This window comes from Mastacembelus armatus, chromosome 11 (assembly GCF_900324485.2).
Source record: "Mastacembelus armatus chromosome 11, fMasArm1.2, whole genome shotgun sequence".
NCBI classification, from domain to species: Eukaryota; Metazoa; Chordata; class Actinopteri; order Synbranchiformes; family Mastacembelidae; genus Mastacembelus; species Mastacembelus armatus.
In genome coordinates this window covers 17,264,890-17,282,193 of record NC_046643.1, presented here as the reverse complement: position 1 = coordinate 17,282,193, position 17,304 = coordinate 17,264,890, and the positions used below count along the sequence as shown (strand labels likewise).

The 17,304-nt window shown below is 42.1% G+C and overlaps 2 protein-coding genes across 5 annotated transcripts in view; both read right to left on the bottom strand.

Moving 5' to 3' along the window:
• Positions 1-804: 804 nt before the first annotated feature.
• On the bottom strand, positions 805-3,899 carry edn1 (endothelin 1). The gene is made up of 5 exons (XM_026300813.2): positions 3,568-3,899; positions 3,284-3,428; positions 2,780-2,929; positions 2,469-2,561; positions 805-1,841 (listed from the first exon to the last, which is right to left on the bottom strand). Exons 1-5 carry the CDS (start codon positions 3,653-3,655, stop codon positions 1,703-1,705), a joined length of 615 nt encoding a protein of 204 aa, XP_026156598.1. The 5' UTR covers positions 3,656-3,899; the 3' UTR covers positions 805-1,702.
• Positions 3,900-7,222: 3,323 nt separating this feature from the next.
• The window catches only part of hivep1 (HIVEP zinc finger 1), a 48,767-nt gene continuing 38,685 nt past the window's right edge, over positions 7,223-17,304 (bottom strand). For 3 of the 4 annotated variants that reach the window (XM_026300810.1, XM_026300809.1, XM_026300812.2), the window contains 6 exons: positions 11,553-17,293; positions 11,324-11,457; positions 11,040-11,215; positions 10,288-10,389; positions 9,172-9,704; positions 7,807-8,904 (listed from right to left, as the gene is read on the bottom strand). In XM_026300810.1, coding sequence (XP_026156595.1) covers positions 7,807-8,904; positions 9,172-9,704; positions 10,288-10,389; positions 11,040-11,215; positions 11,324-11,457; positions 11,553-17,293 — 7,784 coding nt within the window. Of the gene's footprint in view, positions 8,905-9,171; positions 9,705-10,287; positions 10,390-11,039; positions 11,216-11,323; positions 11,458-11,552; positions 17,294-17,304 lie in introns of all 4 variants that reach the window. The other variant, XM_026300811.1, reaches the window with a different exon arrangement.

Sequence of the window (17,304 nt, the reverse complement as noted above, 5' to 3'; positions counted from 1 at the left end):
GATTTGCTGAAATGATGAGAACTTGATTTATGAGCAGCAGGAGCCATTCAAAGCTATTCACAAACACATGAAGAGGTTTGGGTTCATCTAGCGAGAAAAACTGCTGCAAGAACTTTTAAAGCTGGGTGGTAAAGGGACACCAGCTGTAAATAATGACCTTTACCTGCAATAATCATCAGAGGGAGTGTGGAGAGGCCAGGACAAGTAGTTAAGAAAAAAACATAAGCCTGATTCAGGCTTTGTTGAATTCAGCTAAGTCACGTGTCAGCAAAACTCAGAAGCTGAAAAGCGATAGACAATCTTTAAGTATTTTAAAGCAAAGACAATCATTATAGGGCTGAAAACAAACACAGTTGGATGTGTCTTTGAAATCAAAACTGTTTGAAAGAAACCTTAAATCCACATTGAGCCGATTCAGAAATTGCAGTATATATACACTGGTTTGGCACAGAGATGAAAGGGAAGGCTTAGCAAGGTTTTCTTGCTCTTTGCCTTGTCTTCCACATCAACACTTTCTGTTAGCACATCTGAATCTGTCTTTGTCTACATCCCTGTCTTTAAGACTTGGTTTCACTTCTTTTTCTTTCACTTTTGCTTTTTGTATTTCATTTACCAACTTTAGACCCTCTGAGTGCAGACTGCTTTTGGAAGCCTCTGACTTACAAAATCTGAATGTTCCTAGAAAATGTGTATGTTTTGGTTTGTTGTCTCTTGTAATTTTCTCCCACTTGAGGTGGTGAGACACTACATTTCATCAGTCATCTGTTTCCACCTCTGAATGATTGCACACAGAATACAGCACACTATATGAAACAAGAAGCGGATTTATTAGTTTTAAATAGATTTATAAAATGTATTATTTTGGCCACAGTTTGGCACCTTGGTGACTAAACATTTCATAGAAATGACAAACCAAACATGACGGACCAATATGGCCATTGAGTTATATTGTGTAAAAAGAATAAATAAACAAAACATAGGAATAATATATATATATATATATATAACATATTTAGTGAAATCATAAATTATGATAAAAGAAAAAAACAATAATAAAAAGCTCCCAACAGATACTGTTCTGCATAACTATGACCTGTGTCCTGACATATAGGAGATCAAAATGCAGCAGTTAGTTTCAGTCAGTGTAAAAATGTGTCAAAGCCAATGACACAGGCCATGCAATCCCTTCTGTATAAGCAATGACAGTCTGTTTTGCAACTGTGTGAGAGAATAATAGGGCTGAAATATAAGTAGAACTGCCTCTTCCATATATGGCAGTGGTTTTTATTTTCTGAAGAATTTCTATGAATTCCTTTTAGTACAATCAAGTTTTTGAAATGCTGCATGGTGTTTTTTAACTAAAGGAGTGACTCAGTCTGAAAAGATCAGTGAATGTTCTTGACTTTGCAGACCAGAGCCAAGTCCTCTGTTTAGCTTATGTCCTTTCATCTGAACTCCCAGTATTGTCTCTGTCCTTGTTCATCTGTGTGATGAAGTGCATCCAAGTTGAGTTGTAAACTCTCTGCTTTGATGCAGACATTGAGTCAACATGGAGTTAGTTTGCTGGCCCTGTGTTTGCTCTCCAGTGCCTTCCTGAGGGCCTGCTGCACAGGGCCCCCCACTGGTAGATGGCTCCAAAGAAGGACCGATGGTTATAAACCATTTCCCCCCTGTATGACAAGGTGCCAAGGTTATCTCGTCTTTAGGAGGCCGTGCTCTCGCCCCCCCATGCTCTCGTCCGGTGGTGCTGTCTCACCCTCCAGTTCTTAAGCAGCAGGCGGGTTTTCAGTGCTGCTTTGAGCACTAGAGGTGGCACCAGTTTCTTGTTGCTGGCCTTCACCCTGTTGACAAAAGTCAGAAAGCAGTCAGATATCTGAACCATCAATCTCCCAGGTAGAGTAAAAGGTAAACTTATATCTATGTGGGTTTAAGCTGTCAGTCACTCATTTTCACACCACTATGTGTCATAGAGAACACTCTTTAGAGCAGTATGAAAAATGAAGTTTATGCTTCCAATTATTAATGTGTCAAAGTGCAGACGTGTGGCGCCGCAAACCCTGAGAGTTTTGAATTTGAAACATGATGGTACATGAGTGCAGCTGTGTTAAAGGGGATCTCAGTTACCCATATGACCCTCATAGTGAAGTGAGGCAAAGTGATGTTGCACACTTTAGGAAAACTCATCTTAGAGGCTTTTATGGAATTCATAGTGGTGCTCAGTCCTTATAATTTATAAGGAATTTCTTGCTTGAGGGTTAAAATCTAAATTTCAGCCTCTAAAACACCTGCTGATTGTTTTTTTTTTTATATCCCAGACACACTCATATTTTTGCATGCAGAAGGATGTGCCCTGGGATGTTTTGTTCCACAAAAGACCTCAGTGTTGCGTGCGGGTATAATTACTATGTCCATTTATTCTGCAAATAGATTTTGAGGTATTCAGGCTCTTTGTGAGCGGTCTGCTTTACCTTTTAATCCTGTCGCTTTCCGCTGCCAGCTTGTGTTTACACTGTGTCTCAGCGCAACCATCGCCCTCGGCAGAGCCTGGCGATGTCTCATACCTGTAAGTGAGAACGGACAAGATGGGAGTAGGATTACCTTTCAGGTATTCACCCCGCAGTTTCGACGCATTTAGATCCATTTAAGAATCGAAACTTGTTCTCGCATGCGATGAAAACAAGGACAAAAAACGAGAGACTCGGGCGATTTATCGCTGAAAGTAAATACGGTAAATGTTTTGTCCTGTTATTGTTAATGGCTGGATAAAAAAAAAACATACCTGCGGTAGTTTTCAGGGCGGCAGAAGTTCCTGCAGGTGTTGTCGTTTTCACGGAGACACCGACAGCGAGGTCCGCTCCTGGTTGCCATGGAGTCCGCGACCGCGCGCCTCGTCCTGGGAGCGTTGCCCAGTCCGTAGGAGACCACGCGCCTGGATGGAACGGTGACAGTTAGAAACGGTTAACGTAAATTTAACGCAAAAATAAGTAACAACAGTTGTTGAAAAGTGTCGTTTAAGACGGATAAACATGTTTAAATTAGCCTCTTTCACTTTAAAAACTAAAATCTATCCAACATTAAGGTAATAATATATAAGGAATTGTATTTTTTTCTTTCAGGCAGTGAAAGTTACACCCCCACCGTTCACGCTAGCTTAACCTTACTTTGTCATTTAGTAACCGATGAGTTAATGAATTAATTTTTTTTTTACTGCCTAAATTTAGTCGTAACTCTTTCCAGTAGCTGCTGGAAGAAGTCACTGTTAATATCTTAATTCAGTCCTTACTCAGGTGTGTTGACCCAAATGATGTCCAGGTGGCAGAAGTAGACGCACTCCTTGTCCAGGAAAGTGGCACAAGAGCAACGTTTGGTCCGCACATGGCGCCCCTGGGTGACGGTGAAGGCAGTGGGTGTCTCTGCAGCAGACAGGGCTGTAATTAAATCAAAGTTATCAAAACACTGCATACCAGCCGTTAACCTATCTTTTTTAAATAAGTCATTACGTCTATATTTAACCCAAAGCTAGGATTTATTCTTAATGTGTTTAATTGCTCCTATGCAAAAAGTTACCTGTGCACAAAATCCAGGAGTACATAACTGATAACACGGAAATCAAAATGTATAAATCCATTTTCCAGACTCTTCTAAGACAAAACATTGCTCAAGGTAATAATTAATAATCCTCCAGAAGTGGAAAAATAATATCCAGTATATCCCTCCTTCGCAAAATGTTAAGTGATCGTCCTCAGGAGCGTAGAAGCGTCAGTCTGCAGTCTCTTTGTCAATGTGGTCCCACATGTGCAGCCTTTGACTTTATACAAGTGCTTCTCACCTCCCCTCCTCCTCCCGCAGCGCCCATACAGTTTTGTCCTTTGACTTGTACCCAGACAATGGTATTTGTGAAAAGTCGGTCCCTGATAAGCAGTAGTACAGGCCAAGTTGACGACTTCGAGATACCTTGTTTCAGAGTTGAGATGAGATGTGAGAGACGCCGAGTGATTGCATACACCTTGTGTCATTCTTAGGCAGGATTTTTTGTTTGTGGGTTGCACATATCATACAGCAGATGGCAGTCAAACGGCAGGATTTTACAGTCATGGTGAGTTTACATGCAGAAATATTACTGGGATATTTAAGGATTTGAAATTGAGCATGTTGTGAAGAAGAGGTGTAGTATTGTATTGTTCCCTAAATAGTGATGAGTTTTAAAAAGTCCAAATTGGATGGGTTGATAGAGTAATTTTATTACTCCCAAATGATAAAACTGCACCTTTAAAGCATTCCAGTTACATAAGTATAAGGCAGGAAACCTTTGTTTTACAGCAGAGACCCATGTACATGTAGAATAAAATGTGGAAAAATACAATAAATTTTAACTGTGTAATCACAAGGAAAGTACTTCTAGATATTCCACCCTTTTCCAGAGCAGCAGTTTTATGCCTTATTGAAATGAGATAAACTTAATTAATCCCTGAAGTTTATACATAAATAATGTGATGCCTGTGTATATACATGCATGCATCTTTTAAAAAAAACAAACTTTTTCCTCTGAAATAATTTGAAACTGAAAAAGTAAACCACTCTTCTCTATTGCATATTATTTGACCAAATGGGACCCATAACCTAAAGTTTTGTTTCAAACCATTACTAGGCAATCAATGAAATTAAATGTGTTTTGTGGCTCCTAATGAGACTTGTACCAGTCTCAGCTGGTTGTTGCCACCCTTCTTGAGGGAATGGCTCCAGTTCTTTCAGGTTTGATGGGGGCTTCTCCCAACTGTGAGTTCTGTCTCTATATAGATGTTAAATGGGATTAATATTAGGCGTTCAGGGTCATCCATTCTTGGTGCATTTAGATGTATGTGGTTGGTTGTTATCCTCTTAGAGGAGCCATGACCTGCATCTTTGACAGTGCTCTCTGACACTGGGCATTATGTTCGCTCTAGAATGTCTTGATAATCTTTTGATTTCATTGTACAAAGCCATCCTGTACCAGACACAGCAAGCAACCCCATAACATAACTCGTCTTTTGTCCTCCATTTGTGACAATAGGGATGGTGTCCTTTTCCTTGAAAGCTCTTTTTTTTAATTGCTTTACAGCTGATGTGACTCTCATTTTGTGTAATTGTTTAATAATTCATAGTTCTAGTTCTAAGGATGCTGTTGTATTGAGCTAAAACTGAGTAATACACCCAGCATTACATAACCAGTGCAGATATCTTTGTCTTTTCTGAGCAAAGAACATTAGCAAAAGGTTTCAACAAATACGTGAGAAGTATGAGATGTATGATGATTAACAGATCATGAAGTTAGCCTGAAATAGAAATGTCTATTTAAAATCCAAATGTAGTATCTTTGGGGTTCAGTTTTACATCATCTCCTTGAAATAAATGTAAGATGGTTGTGACCCTCTTTGCAGCTGGAGTGTTTTATTATAGTATGAATGAATAGCAAAAGTACCAACTGGCTCTAAAGGAGTTGCTTTCTGTTCACTATCAGTTGTAATAAACAGTGGAAACCAAGGGCTACTTCTTTTTCCCAAGTCACGTATAGAGAGACAGTCTGGGATGTCAACAGTGGTGGAAAATTGACCTTGTTTGTGTGTGCATGCATGCTCAAAGTGGAAAAGTCTTAGATGAAGGATCCTGACATGCTGTAGTTCTGAGGCCCCTAATCAGAGCCTGGTGTAAAGAGTTTCCACTGGCAGGGGGAACAGTTTCTGCTCCTTGCAGGAGAACTGTACTGTATATGTGGCTGTTGATCTTTCAGGACAGGAAGAGTCAAGTGACAGTGTTAGTGACACCTCTCTGTTTTAAATTCATGTTTAACTAGTGACACCATGCAGTTACTGTTACATAGTGTAAAAGTTGATATTTGTGCTGAACATACTTGAATTAATCCTGTGGACACTTGCTGTTATCAACCTGAATTTGTCTTTTCTGCATTAGCACAAATTGACCTCTAGGGGTCTCTGTTTGCTTTGCTATTGCTTTCCCTTCAGGCTCTGGTCAGGCCTGGGAGAGGAGGGAGCAGGATGATGCAGTCTGTACTGTAAATGGATGAGTCACCTTCTGAATGGGGTGGAACAATCATTGTAAAGCCTCTTGAGATGAGAAAGAAGTTTCCCTTGTTGAGGCCTGTTTGCTATATTTGGCCCTGGTCCTTTGAGAGCTCTTTACTGTTTCTTGTAGGTGTAAAAGAAAACAACATGTTAATTAAGTGCCACTTGTGTGATGGACAAATGGTGATTTTTAATTACATAGTATAATTGTGATGATTAGAGGATCAGAAGATTGTCTCCTGAGAATTGAATTTAAATTATCTTCACTGTATAGTTAATGTCGCCCAAGTGAGATGTTGGATGAGATTGAATTGTTTGACTGTATAAAATACTCCATCAAAAGGAGGATAGCACGGCAAAAGCAGACATTATATAATCATAGTAATAGTAAAGGAGCTGAAGTCCTACCAATTGACATAATCCCACAAGTGACCATTTATTATAAGAACTGGACCATCTACATCTACTTAATTGTATTTTTCTACACTCAGCTCTGGTTGTTTGGACATACTGACCATTAATGACGTACCTATTTTCTATGTGATATTAATTTAATTAGCTATAATTGACTTGCCATACAGAATCACTTACTGTACTTCAAAACTTATTGTGGTCTAAATTCTTGACTTTTGTATTTGCAACTCTTGTCAGGTCTATAACTAACAGTTATGTTTATTATTGATTCATTTACTAAATAGTTTCTCATTTAACAAATTCGTTTTCTGGTTTGTAAAATATTAGCAAATTATAAAAAAAAAATGCCCGTAACGGTTTTCAAATGTCTTGGTCAAATAGTCCAAAACTTTAATCTATTTTCAGTTTCAGTGTGGAAAAACTTCATTATTCAAATTGTCCTTTATCTAATCATAACCTCTCAAATGTCAACTAGATCATTGCAAGTCTAATTCTGTCAAAAGAAAAATTTGCTACCTACAATATTAAAATTAAGAGGAAAGTAGATTCTAAAAATATGCTAATTAGAACAAATTTCACACCAGTCACCTTTAATACTCACTGTGGTTAAAATAGTTATATGGGCCTATTTGTTTCTAATTGTGTGAACATTAGCAAACGAATGAGTAGATGCAATTTGTGATCTTTCCCACCTCAGAATATGTAGTATTTATTTCTAGTGTTTAACTGACAAAATACAGTGACACCAATTTAATGTAAACAAATTTTTACTGATACAGTTAAGAATATTGATACAGCAATGTATAGCTACCATAATGCACATACCTATGGACTTATGAATCGTAATGGGCAGTAGATGGATTATAATAAATAGTTGAAAACAACATCTGTACACAGAAACATTGCCCTGTAATCCATAGAAATGTACATATACCAGTACAACATTTATAATTCCATAAATTTACGAATGACAACTCCTCCAAAATAAGACTGATGTCCTCCATTGTTATGCATCTCTTTACTTCTAATTAACACAAGCAACTATTGATTTATAAGGAATTATGTACAGGTTCTAAACAAGGAAACTCCATAAAAGGCACAATTGTCTATACAACATGTACAAAAAAGAAATTGTCAGGAAGCAGACAAAAAAGTAAAAATAAAATGATTGGTCATCATTATAATCATTATGTGATTGCACATACAAGATGAATGTCAACATCTGTGCTTTGAATGGTGATTTGCAAAGAAACAAACCCCAGAAAGTGTTTTCAGTCTTACAAAGTGACAAGAATTACAAAAAGAGAACAGGAAGAGCGTTCCATTGGGGTTTTCAGGTGGCAATGACCAGTCTGTCTTCATCATCACTGGATACCTCATTGTAGTCATCAATTACCTTCTGCCAGCTGGTCACTGGCGGTGGTCTTGGCAGTGCAGGATCACTAGCTCCCTCAGCTGGTGACTCCTTAGCACTGGCTGTTTGGCTCTCAGGAGCTGGTGATGGATGTTGCTGTGGGGATTTATCCCTTTCCCTCTCAACAGTCCGTGTGGGTTCTGCACCACTGCCTGAGGTCAGTTCTTGAGAGCTGCAGACCTTTAAAGGGGTTGGTGGGGAAACTGGTACGCAGCCCTGTGAAAAACCAAGCCCATTTTCATTTTCAGATGCCTGTCCGCCCAGAGCTTCAGAGCTGCTCTGCCTGTCAGAGGATCCAGGGAGAGGACTAAGTGCGGTGAGAGGACTGAGAGAAGGAATAATAGCTGGCAGAGCAATGTTAACTATCTGCAGACCTGGGACATGTGTCTGGGGGTCGGTGCTGCTTTGAGAGGTGGGGTTGGCTGCTAAAACTTGCAGCCCGAGGGTGGCATTGAGGGCAAGCCCTTGCTGGGGCAGCAGCTGGGTGGATGCCAGGCCTGTGTTGGCCAGCCCCATGAGATTAAGTGTCTCCAGACCCACTGGCTGTATTGTTTGAGCCTGCAGACCAGTGACCTGCCCTATGGGGAAGCAGGGAACAACATTACTGATTGGTTCCTGGACCACAAGTGGCTGGGTCTGCAAGCCCTCTGGTTGTGGTGGAGTGTTTGGAGCTGGTAATGGGCTCGTGTTTCTGTGAATGACACTCACTGCTGGGATGGTTAGCTGGACAGGGCCAGCCTGGATTGGTACAAACGTAGAATAAGCTGCCAGACCAGCAGGCACCAGCTGGATACCCCCAACTGGGACCATGCTGTAAGAAGAGCGAGAAGGCTGCTGGGAGTGCAGGGGCAGGTGGCTGAACAGGTGGGTCTGATTCTCTCTGCCTGATGTTTGGGATAGGCCATGTAGGGGAAAGTGTGTGGGGCTTTGAGAAGCATAGGAGGAAGTCTGAGTGCTTCGGTCCACCGGTATGCCTGATTCACTGGTCGCCAGAGCAGGAGTAGAAGAGTGTGTGTCCTATGACAAGAGAGAAATTCAATATTCAGTCTTTTTTCTTGAATTGTGGCAGTCTTAGAGGAAAATAGGTTAAGGTGAAGTGGTATTCAGATCAATCCACCAAGTCTAAGCAAATATAATATGACTATTCACCTTGTTTTAGGGCATTCACAGGAGCTTTGTGGAAGTGCCTTGCATGCAGGATTCAAAGTATGGGTATGGATAGGAAAGAAGGGAGGCAGACAGGGAGGGGTGGGGAGACACACAATGAGAATACATGCGTCTCACCTGGCCTAGCTTGGAGCCTTTGCCTGGCACTGGGGGGCTAGGGGGCACATCAAAGTCAGGGTAGTCGATGGACATCTGCCTGCATGGTGACACTGGGCTCATCATGTGCACTGACTCTGTGTCTGAGGTATGGGAATCTGATGTGGTGGCAACAGGTGGAGGAGAGTGAGGGAGGGGCATTTGACTGCAGAATGATCCAGAGATGGATATCTGCTTACTCAGGGACACTGGGCTCATCATGGGGACAGATTCTGAGTCTGATGTGTAGGAATCAGGAGCTGGATGGTGGGAGAGAGGGAGGGAGACTGAGCTGATTGACATCTGGGCTAGGAGGGCGCTAGGAGGGACTTCAGCTTCTTTTAAAGAGATATGCTGTGGGCTGGCAGAGACAGAAGGATTGGTAGACAGGCCAGACTCTGCCTGGCTGTCCTCCTCTTCCTCCTCATTGTCATCATTTTCCTCATCATCAGGGCCATCTGAGTCATCACCATCTGAATCTTGACGATCAGCACTGCTCACCTGACTGCGGTCTCCTGTAGATGAGGGAATATGTTAGAAGGAATTCTATTCTTGATATTCTGCAGAACATGAGTCAGTGTTTGAATGAAAATCAGAGGCTCCTCAGTAGTATGCAACCCCTTCATTCATTAAAGCTCTTCTTTAGAGCTTTAACAATTAAGAATTTAAGGTTTATGCTTCTGGAGTAGCAGTTTTACAACCTAGACCACCATATGCTCCAGAGTTCCAGCATAGGCAGAGAAGATAAAACAAACATGCACTTAGAAACTGCAACCAAAGAATGCTTTCAGACCGCTTCTCTTTTTTTTTTTCTCTAAAATTAGACACAGCAATTTCCTCTTTCTAAACGCTGTGCATGCCACCCACATGAGCTTTCAGTTAACAGAGGAAGAAGCTGCATTTAGAATTTCTAATTAGACCATGGCAAAGTTATTGATCACACATAGCAACAGAGCATTGTTTACATATGTAACAATATATTCCAAACAAACTCCTGAATTTAGACAAAAATTGAATATGAAAAGCTAAGGCTTTGAACCACACAGTTATTTTTTTGTGTTTCCCTCTGTGCAAAGGTTGAGCAGTGAAGCACTGTACCAGAGTCCTCTGCATCATGATCCTCAAAGAGACCCTCAGGCACCCCCATCTCCATGCATTTTTTACTGTGCGCCTTGGATTTCATGTGCTTGGTGAGATTTCCTGCAAAAAAAAAAACAAAACAAAACAAAAAAACAGTAAGGTCTTACATGTGGGTAGAGTTTGAACAATAACACAAAGAGTTTATGTAAGAGAATGTGGTGTTTGGGCAAGCTGTATGTAAAGGGTGAGTAACTGATAAAGACATTTTTTAAATGAACGTGGGTTGCTGACACCAAGTACTGTTCTGCAGTGTCGCGTGGGAAGGCAAGTTCGATAAAGAATGGTGAATCATACTGTCTTGGTTTAAGAGATGGTGAAAGAAATCTTTAATTTCATAGCTTCTAAAAGGACCAAGTAAACATTTTGCAGTTTGCAGTTCAAATCTATTAAAATAAAAAAAAAAAACAGTAGTACTTTCTTTATTGTATACTGTATATGTATTCAGTAATTTTGAGCCATGTACCTTGCAATATATTGAGGTTGTTGAAGAAAAAATTGGAATTTGATTTTGGTATGATTTGATTTGTATAATCAATTAGTGGGAAAAACTCTGCTCTGCTTAAAGGAAGAAAAGTAATCAGTAAATTGAATTTTTTTTTCTGTCAGTGGCTGATGGAAAATTACCGCACTGATAAAGCATTACTATTGTATTATGACATATGTACAGAAGACATGGGGGTGTTAATACTGCTTAACTGCTGATCTCTAACCTTTTGTTTTGAAGGAGAAGTTGCAGTGGACACAGTGGTATGGCCGGACATCAGAGTGGGTCCGGATGTGTTTGCGCAGCATGCTGGGCTTCTTACAGCGGATCCCACACTCCTCACAGATGTATTTACCACGTCCACGCCCACGTACGTAAACATACTCTTCATTGGATTTGTATCTATTGGGTTGTAATGTAAGAGGCACATGAGATGAGAACGCACAAATAAGATTTTGAATTACATTATAATATAAAATGAATTCATTAAATCTTTATTTGGAATCATACCCCCCATCAAATATTTTGACCCGTCTTGGTTCTGTTTTAGAAACCAGGTCCTTGTCTGAATCATTGCTGGCCTGACTTTCTGGTTGTAGTTTACTTCTGGTTTCAACCGATACAGACTTCTGAGCAACTGGCGCCTGCAAAGATTGGAAGGAATTGTTGTAATTTATTATAATACTGAGTGAAGAAACAAAAGTACAAGAGACAGTAAGATTTTTCAGAATATCCTTACCCTGGGCATGACATCTTTCAGGTTGCTGGAATAGGACAAGATATCAGATTTTTCACCAGTTTTAATAGCTGAGGTGTAGTGTATTTTCTTGGAGCTTTGTTTCGAGTCAAACAGAGACATGACCACTTTGGTGGGCAACCCAAGTGGGTTTGGGTTGTTGGGGCTGACTGTCCAGGCAGCATATGCAGAAGTCTTAAAGTCAGTCTGTGGACCATGAAGAGGTTTCCTCTTCATCAAGAAACACCATGTAAAAGTGGTGGCAGTCTTCAGGCTGGGGAAAGACAGGCGGTGACTGTCTTTTGTGTTAACCACAGACACAGATGTGGTCAGTTTCACCTGACCACCTTGGAAACTGCAGGGTCTTATAGGAGATTTGGCAGGTGTCCACCTCTGTTCCTCAGCTTTCTCTTGGGGCCTCAGACTATTATTTACTGGCATAGAGATATTTTGACTACTAGGTATAATATTTCGAGCTTGGGCTCCCTCTTCATGAGTAACAGTGCTTGTGTCTTTTTCGAGCCCCACACTGTCGGGTGACATAGGCTTAATGTCATCAGTAGCCTCTGAGTCCTTCTCTCCATTTGTTTTAACTTGGGGCAGAGGTGGCGCCTCAGTTTCAATTGGGCTGTCTGCTGGTTCAGTTGTGCAAACCTGCCTTACAAGTGTTAGCTTCCGCTGCCGGGTCACCTCAGACATCTTGGAATTAAGATAATTCACTGATCTACCATCAGTTAGACAGGCCACACCATGCTCATCCTTAGCCCGTTTCTGGTGCTTTTCCATGTAGATGTCCAAGCTGTTGGCAGGTGATAGCATTCGTTTACTTGAGGCAGTGGGTTCCTGCTGTGGGCATAGAGTTACTGATGCCAGTTTCTGTGTGCAGTGTAAAGACCCAAGAGAAGTTGCTCGTTCTCCCATATGGTTATGAGTGCTGTCTTTCTTTGCATTTGGTGCAACATGAGCATCGCTATCTACACTGTGAGCGGATGAGAGGCTATTTTTATTGGGCCCAGAAAGAGCAGGGTGCATCTGCTCATGAGTTATCAGGATCTGGGGCAATGGTACAGTACCTACTTGGGTCTGATCCAACTGGTCCCTTTGTTGTTCTCCTGACAAAATGACAGTTTGTGTCTTAATTTCAGAGGTCTGCTGCCTGGGTTGAGCAACATATACATTATGAATTACATCTGATGATTTTGAAATACTCAAAAGTGGAGTGACAATAGGTATTGTTAAAACTGGCAAGGCTATTTGAGTTCCCTGTGTGTTGGAGAATGAAAAGGTTTGGCTTGCTCTTAGAGCAGGACACTGCAGTTGGTATTTGGGCACAAAACATTTATTTTCTTCAGAGTCAGCTGATTTCTTTTGGACATTCTCATGACAAACTAAGATCTGGTTCAGTGGTTGTTGTATCTTTTGGCATATTTGAACCCTTGATGTTTGATGCCAAGGGTGTGGAAGGCCATGGACTTGAGGCTGCTGAGTTGGACTACCCAGATTGATGCTTTGCACCATTTGCTCGTTTTTTTGCAAGGGTAGTTCTCCACTATGCAGGATAAAGGGCTTAGCCATAGTGTGTCTGTTGGCAATGTGGATCTGCTGGGATCTATTCTGAGTTAAAGAGCTAACATTTGTAACAGGTGGTTTATCTAGAACTTTCCGAACAGGTTGCTGACTCTCCGGGCCTATTTTTAAAGACATTTGTCGAACTAATGGCCCCCGTCTTCTTTCAATAAGTGACACCTGGGCATTTTGGGAAATATGTCCACTTTTTGGCTGGCCAACAGGTGACAGAGATCTGCTGGGCGATACATTGCCACAGTCAAAGGACTTGCTACGGTAATCACATGAAATCTCCACAGAGGGTTGAGTACAGGTGATCTGTTCAGATGCAGCACGCCTCATCATTCCAGGCACACCGAGGGTGTTGAAGGCTGTTGGCAAACCTTGAAGCTCTCCTCTAGAAGGACTGTCTGACCTAGATGGCTCATCTCTGTCAAAAGAGGCTGAGATACTGGAGCAACGAGAAAGACTACTGTCTCTGCTGAGGCTTCGTGAGAGGCTGGACTCAAAACTGGATTCACCTGACGAGTGGTCCATTTGAGCAAGACGAATTCTTTTCTTTTTAGGTGGAAGTTTCTCTGCTGGTAGTTTTGACAAACTCTCACTCCTCTGAGGCCAGCTGAACTGATCTGTGGTCTTGTCTGCTAGCTCAGTAGTTTGTGTTTCATGTTCTCTGTCAGGCTCCTCTGTGACCAGAATCTCGGGAACTTGGATGTTGTTTTGGCGAACCAGACGAGACTGATGGACAGGAGTAACGTTTTCACCAGCTGTTGTTACTGTACTACCAATGCATTGTTCTTTCCTTTGTTTATAGTCAGCATTCTTAGGTTTGGACATTTTTTCATGGTAGCTTTCAGCTGAGACATTTACTATTGCATCTGTTTTGGGCTTATTCAGAGGATCCTTTTCCATACTATCAACAGGAGAGGTCCTGTCAATAGATTCTGTCTCAAATGAATTGGGCCTGCTCAGAGAATTGGTATGTCTAATGACTGAAGTGCCACTACCTTGCCTTTGCATGTCTCCTTTAGAGGAAGTGCTGATGTGAGTCTCTCGTATTGGTGACAGCCTAGATTCTGAGGTATTAATACCTCTTGCTACAAGCGGAATCTGAGGTAGCTTTGAGTGGTTGTTTTTTGGCTCTTTGTCTACTATTACAGCATGCTGTGAAAAAGTCTGACTTGCCAGAGCTGTTGGTAGTTCATAACTAACTGAACAAGGTGGAATGGTGTCGGTTGGAGACTGATCATCCTCATCCCCAACACTCTTCATTTTCCGCCTTTTCCTAATTGATGTCTGCTGATCAAGTATTCCTGAGCCACAAGTTGCTCTAGGGACTGTAGTATGCTGTATGTTTACATAAAAAACATCTTGCTCAGTTTCTTTTACAGTAATTGGCTTGTTCTTTGGACCATGAAGCTCAGAGCAATAGAATTTCTTGTGAGTTTCAAAGTTCTCCAACTTTCTGTACCGATTGCGACAGGTTTCACACTCATACATTGTGCCTTTATTCTGCAGAGGCTTTCGGTTTCTGTCCTGGCTCTGGTCAAAAGATCTGCTTCTTTGCATCAGATCTGTGGAACTGGCTGGACCGTGACAGCCCTCATCCATAGAGCGAACAGTAGGAAGGCCATGCCCCTCACTTGTGGAGAAGTCCTCCACTGCTACTTGTCTCACTAAGGTACGAGAATGTATTGCTGGATTTGGGGTTGGCGGGGCTGATGAAAATACATCATCATTCAGTGAACTAATTTTCTCATCAAACGACTGACAAATTCGCAAAGGGTGTGGGATGGGAGCAATATTAACAGGAAGAGCTGAATGTCCTGGTGTAGTAGGCATAGAATTACTCCTTGTAATTGGCAAACAGTCCATTGGTGGGTATTGAGGAGGTACCGAGAGAAGAAATACTGGCTTTGATTTATCTGTTGGAGTGAAGGGGGACTTGGGGATGTCTGAGCTAGAGCTTGACCTTCTTCCTATTGGTTTAAGATCAAACTGAAAAGAGTCTTTAAATATGTATGATTTAGGGGAATCTATGCTACCTCTTCTTGAAAGAGATGTCCTCCTTGGCTTTACACTGTCCAGCTGCTTGTTGTCAACTACTGCCTCATTATCAGATATCAACTTTGAAATTCGTTCCTCCAGAGAGAGTGCTTTGGCTTCTAATGGTGGGCGCATCTGTCCTTCTATAGCCCTTGGCTTTTGCTCTGCTGCTACATGCATTACTGTGGCAACCATAGGAGGGACACTGGGGAGAGTATTCTTGGCAATGTCGATATCTACTGGCGGAGTTATCTTTACAAAAGGACTGGGTGGACTCATGGCCTGGTCAGCACTTTCAGAGCGTGAGAAGTAGCCAGAATCAGTACTTCCCAAACTGCGGGGACTGAGTAGACACTTAGTCTGTTGCTGCTGAGAAAAGTCAGTTGCTTGTTGCCTCTGCAACTGAGCATGTCCACTTAAAAGTGGAGACTTGCACTGTTGGTCTTCATCTTCACTCACAGTATCTAGTGAGGGATTTGTACCATCTACCTCTTTCAGAGATGACAGGACTGTGATGCTTGATCTCAGATTGGTCGTCTGAAAGTCTCTCTGCCGTTGTGCAGCAGCTTGCTCAGGTGCTGCACCTGTAACTCTTGGGCTGTCTGCCCTCAAAGGGGAGACATTCACTGGGTATACAACAACTTTTGGAAGTGCAGCTGTCACTTTGGGCTCATGAGCTCGTTGTCCAGATGCTGGTTTGACAGACTCCAATGAGTCTGCTTCACCATGGCCTGCTTGAATTGTACCTGCACTCTGTGAACTATTTTCAGACAAAACTGCCACACTGCTCTGTGATGAGTCGGGGTCCAAGTCTGCAGTGCTACCTTCCTCATCACTGTCTCCACTCTCCTCTGCCTCTGAGTGTGTCCCAAGAGCTTTGTCAGATTCTTGAGACAGTGATCCACCTCCAGATTCAGAGCGTGCAATTAGACCCAGTTTTATAGCATGGGCATGTGACTTTTTGTGCTTGTACAAATTGCTCTTGGTTTTGAATGAGAATCCACAAGTTACACAGGGATATGGCCTTTCTCCTGTGTGAGACCTGATGTGTTTTAGGAGCACACTGGGCTTTGCACATGCCCGACTGCAGTATTCACAGACATACTTTCCTGGTTTCTTAGGCTTTTGGTCCTTGGAAACCTGTTCAGAACCAAAGTTCATTATAGTGGCCATCTGAACTTGGTTGCTTCCAGGTGTAACGGGGACCTGAATAGTGCTGGGGACAGTTGCGGAGAGGGACTGGCATGTGTGCACAACTGGTGGTTGGCTTTGTGGCAAAGCATTGGAGCCTGAGGGAACAGGTGCTTGAGTTATTGTAGATGGTCCAGTATTAAAGCTCATGTGCAAGCTAGGCTTTTCTGAATTTGAAACAACAGGCATAAAAGGTGGTGTAGTGAGTGGGGAGGGCTGCATGGCGGTACCCTGTGTAGATGGATGCATATTTCCCTGTAGTGGTGGTGCAATGCCAATAAAGTTGCCTTGTTTGTCAATGTAATAAGTCTGCATGTGGGAATGTTGGGTCTGGAGACCAACATTGAGAGCCGATATTGTTAATTCACCACTGGACTGAGCATGGATGGTGGAAGCTGGTTTTCCAATGGCTGTGACCTGCAAGTGTTTTGTCTCAGCCAGTGTACTAAAGTCAGGCTCCATGGCCTTAAGTAGGACATCAAGTGGAGCACTGCTGTGGTAAGGATCCTCCTCAACACTGGGGTCTCGGCTGTTGCTTTCTTTGGACTGAGACACTTCAGCAGCAATCAGAGAGCCCTCCTTACCATCAGTGGTCTCAAGTGATTGTGGCCTAGAGGATGTTTCTTCCTGCTTCAGCCTTTCAGCATCAGTAGAAGAGGACCCCTTGTCAGGGGACGCTGCAAGTGGTAGGACATATTGTGGATCTCTTTTCCCATTGGGTGATACAGAATGGATGTGGGAAGGACTGTTGGAGGAGGAGGAGCAAGATGGTGTAGTTTCCTTGGACGATGCTCTGTGGAGCGCTGTTTCAGATGTTTTTGACTGCAAGGGCTTCTTCACTGGAGATTTAGGAATTTTCTTCAGCTGATTTTCTGCAACAACCTTTTTCCTCTTCAGGCCTTTTATGTTATCTGCATTTCTTCGACTGCTTTCAGATATCTCTGTGGAGAAA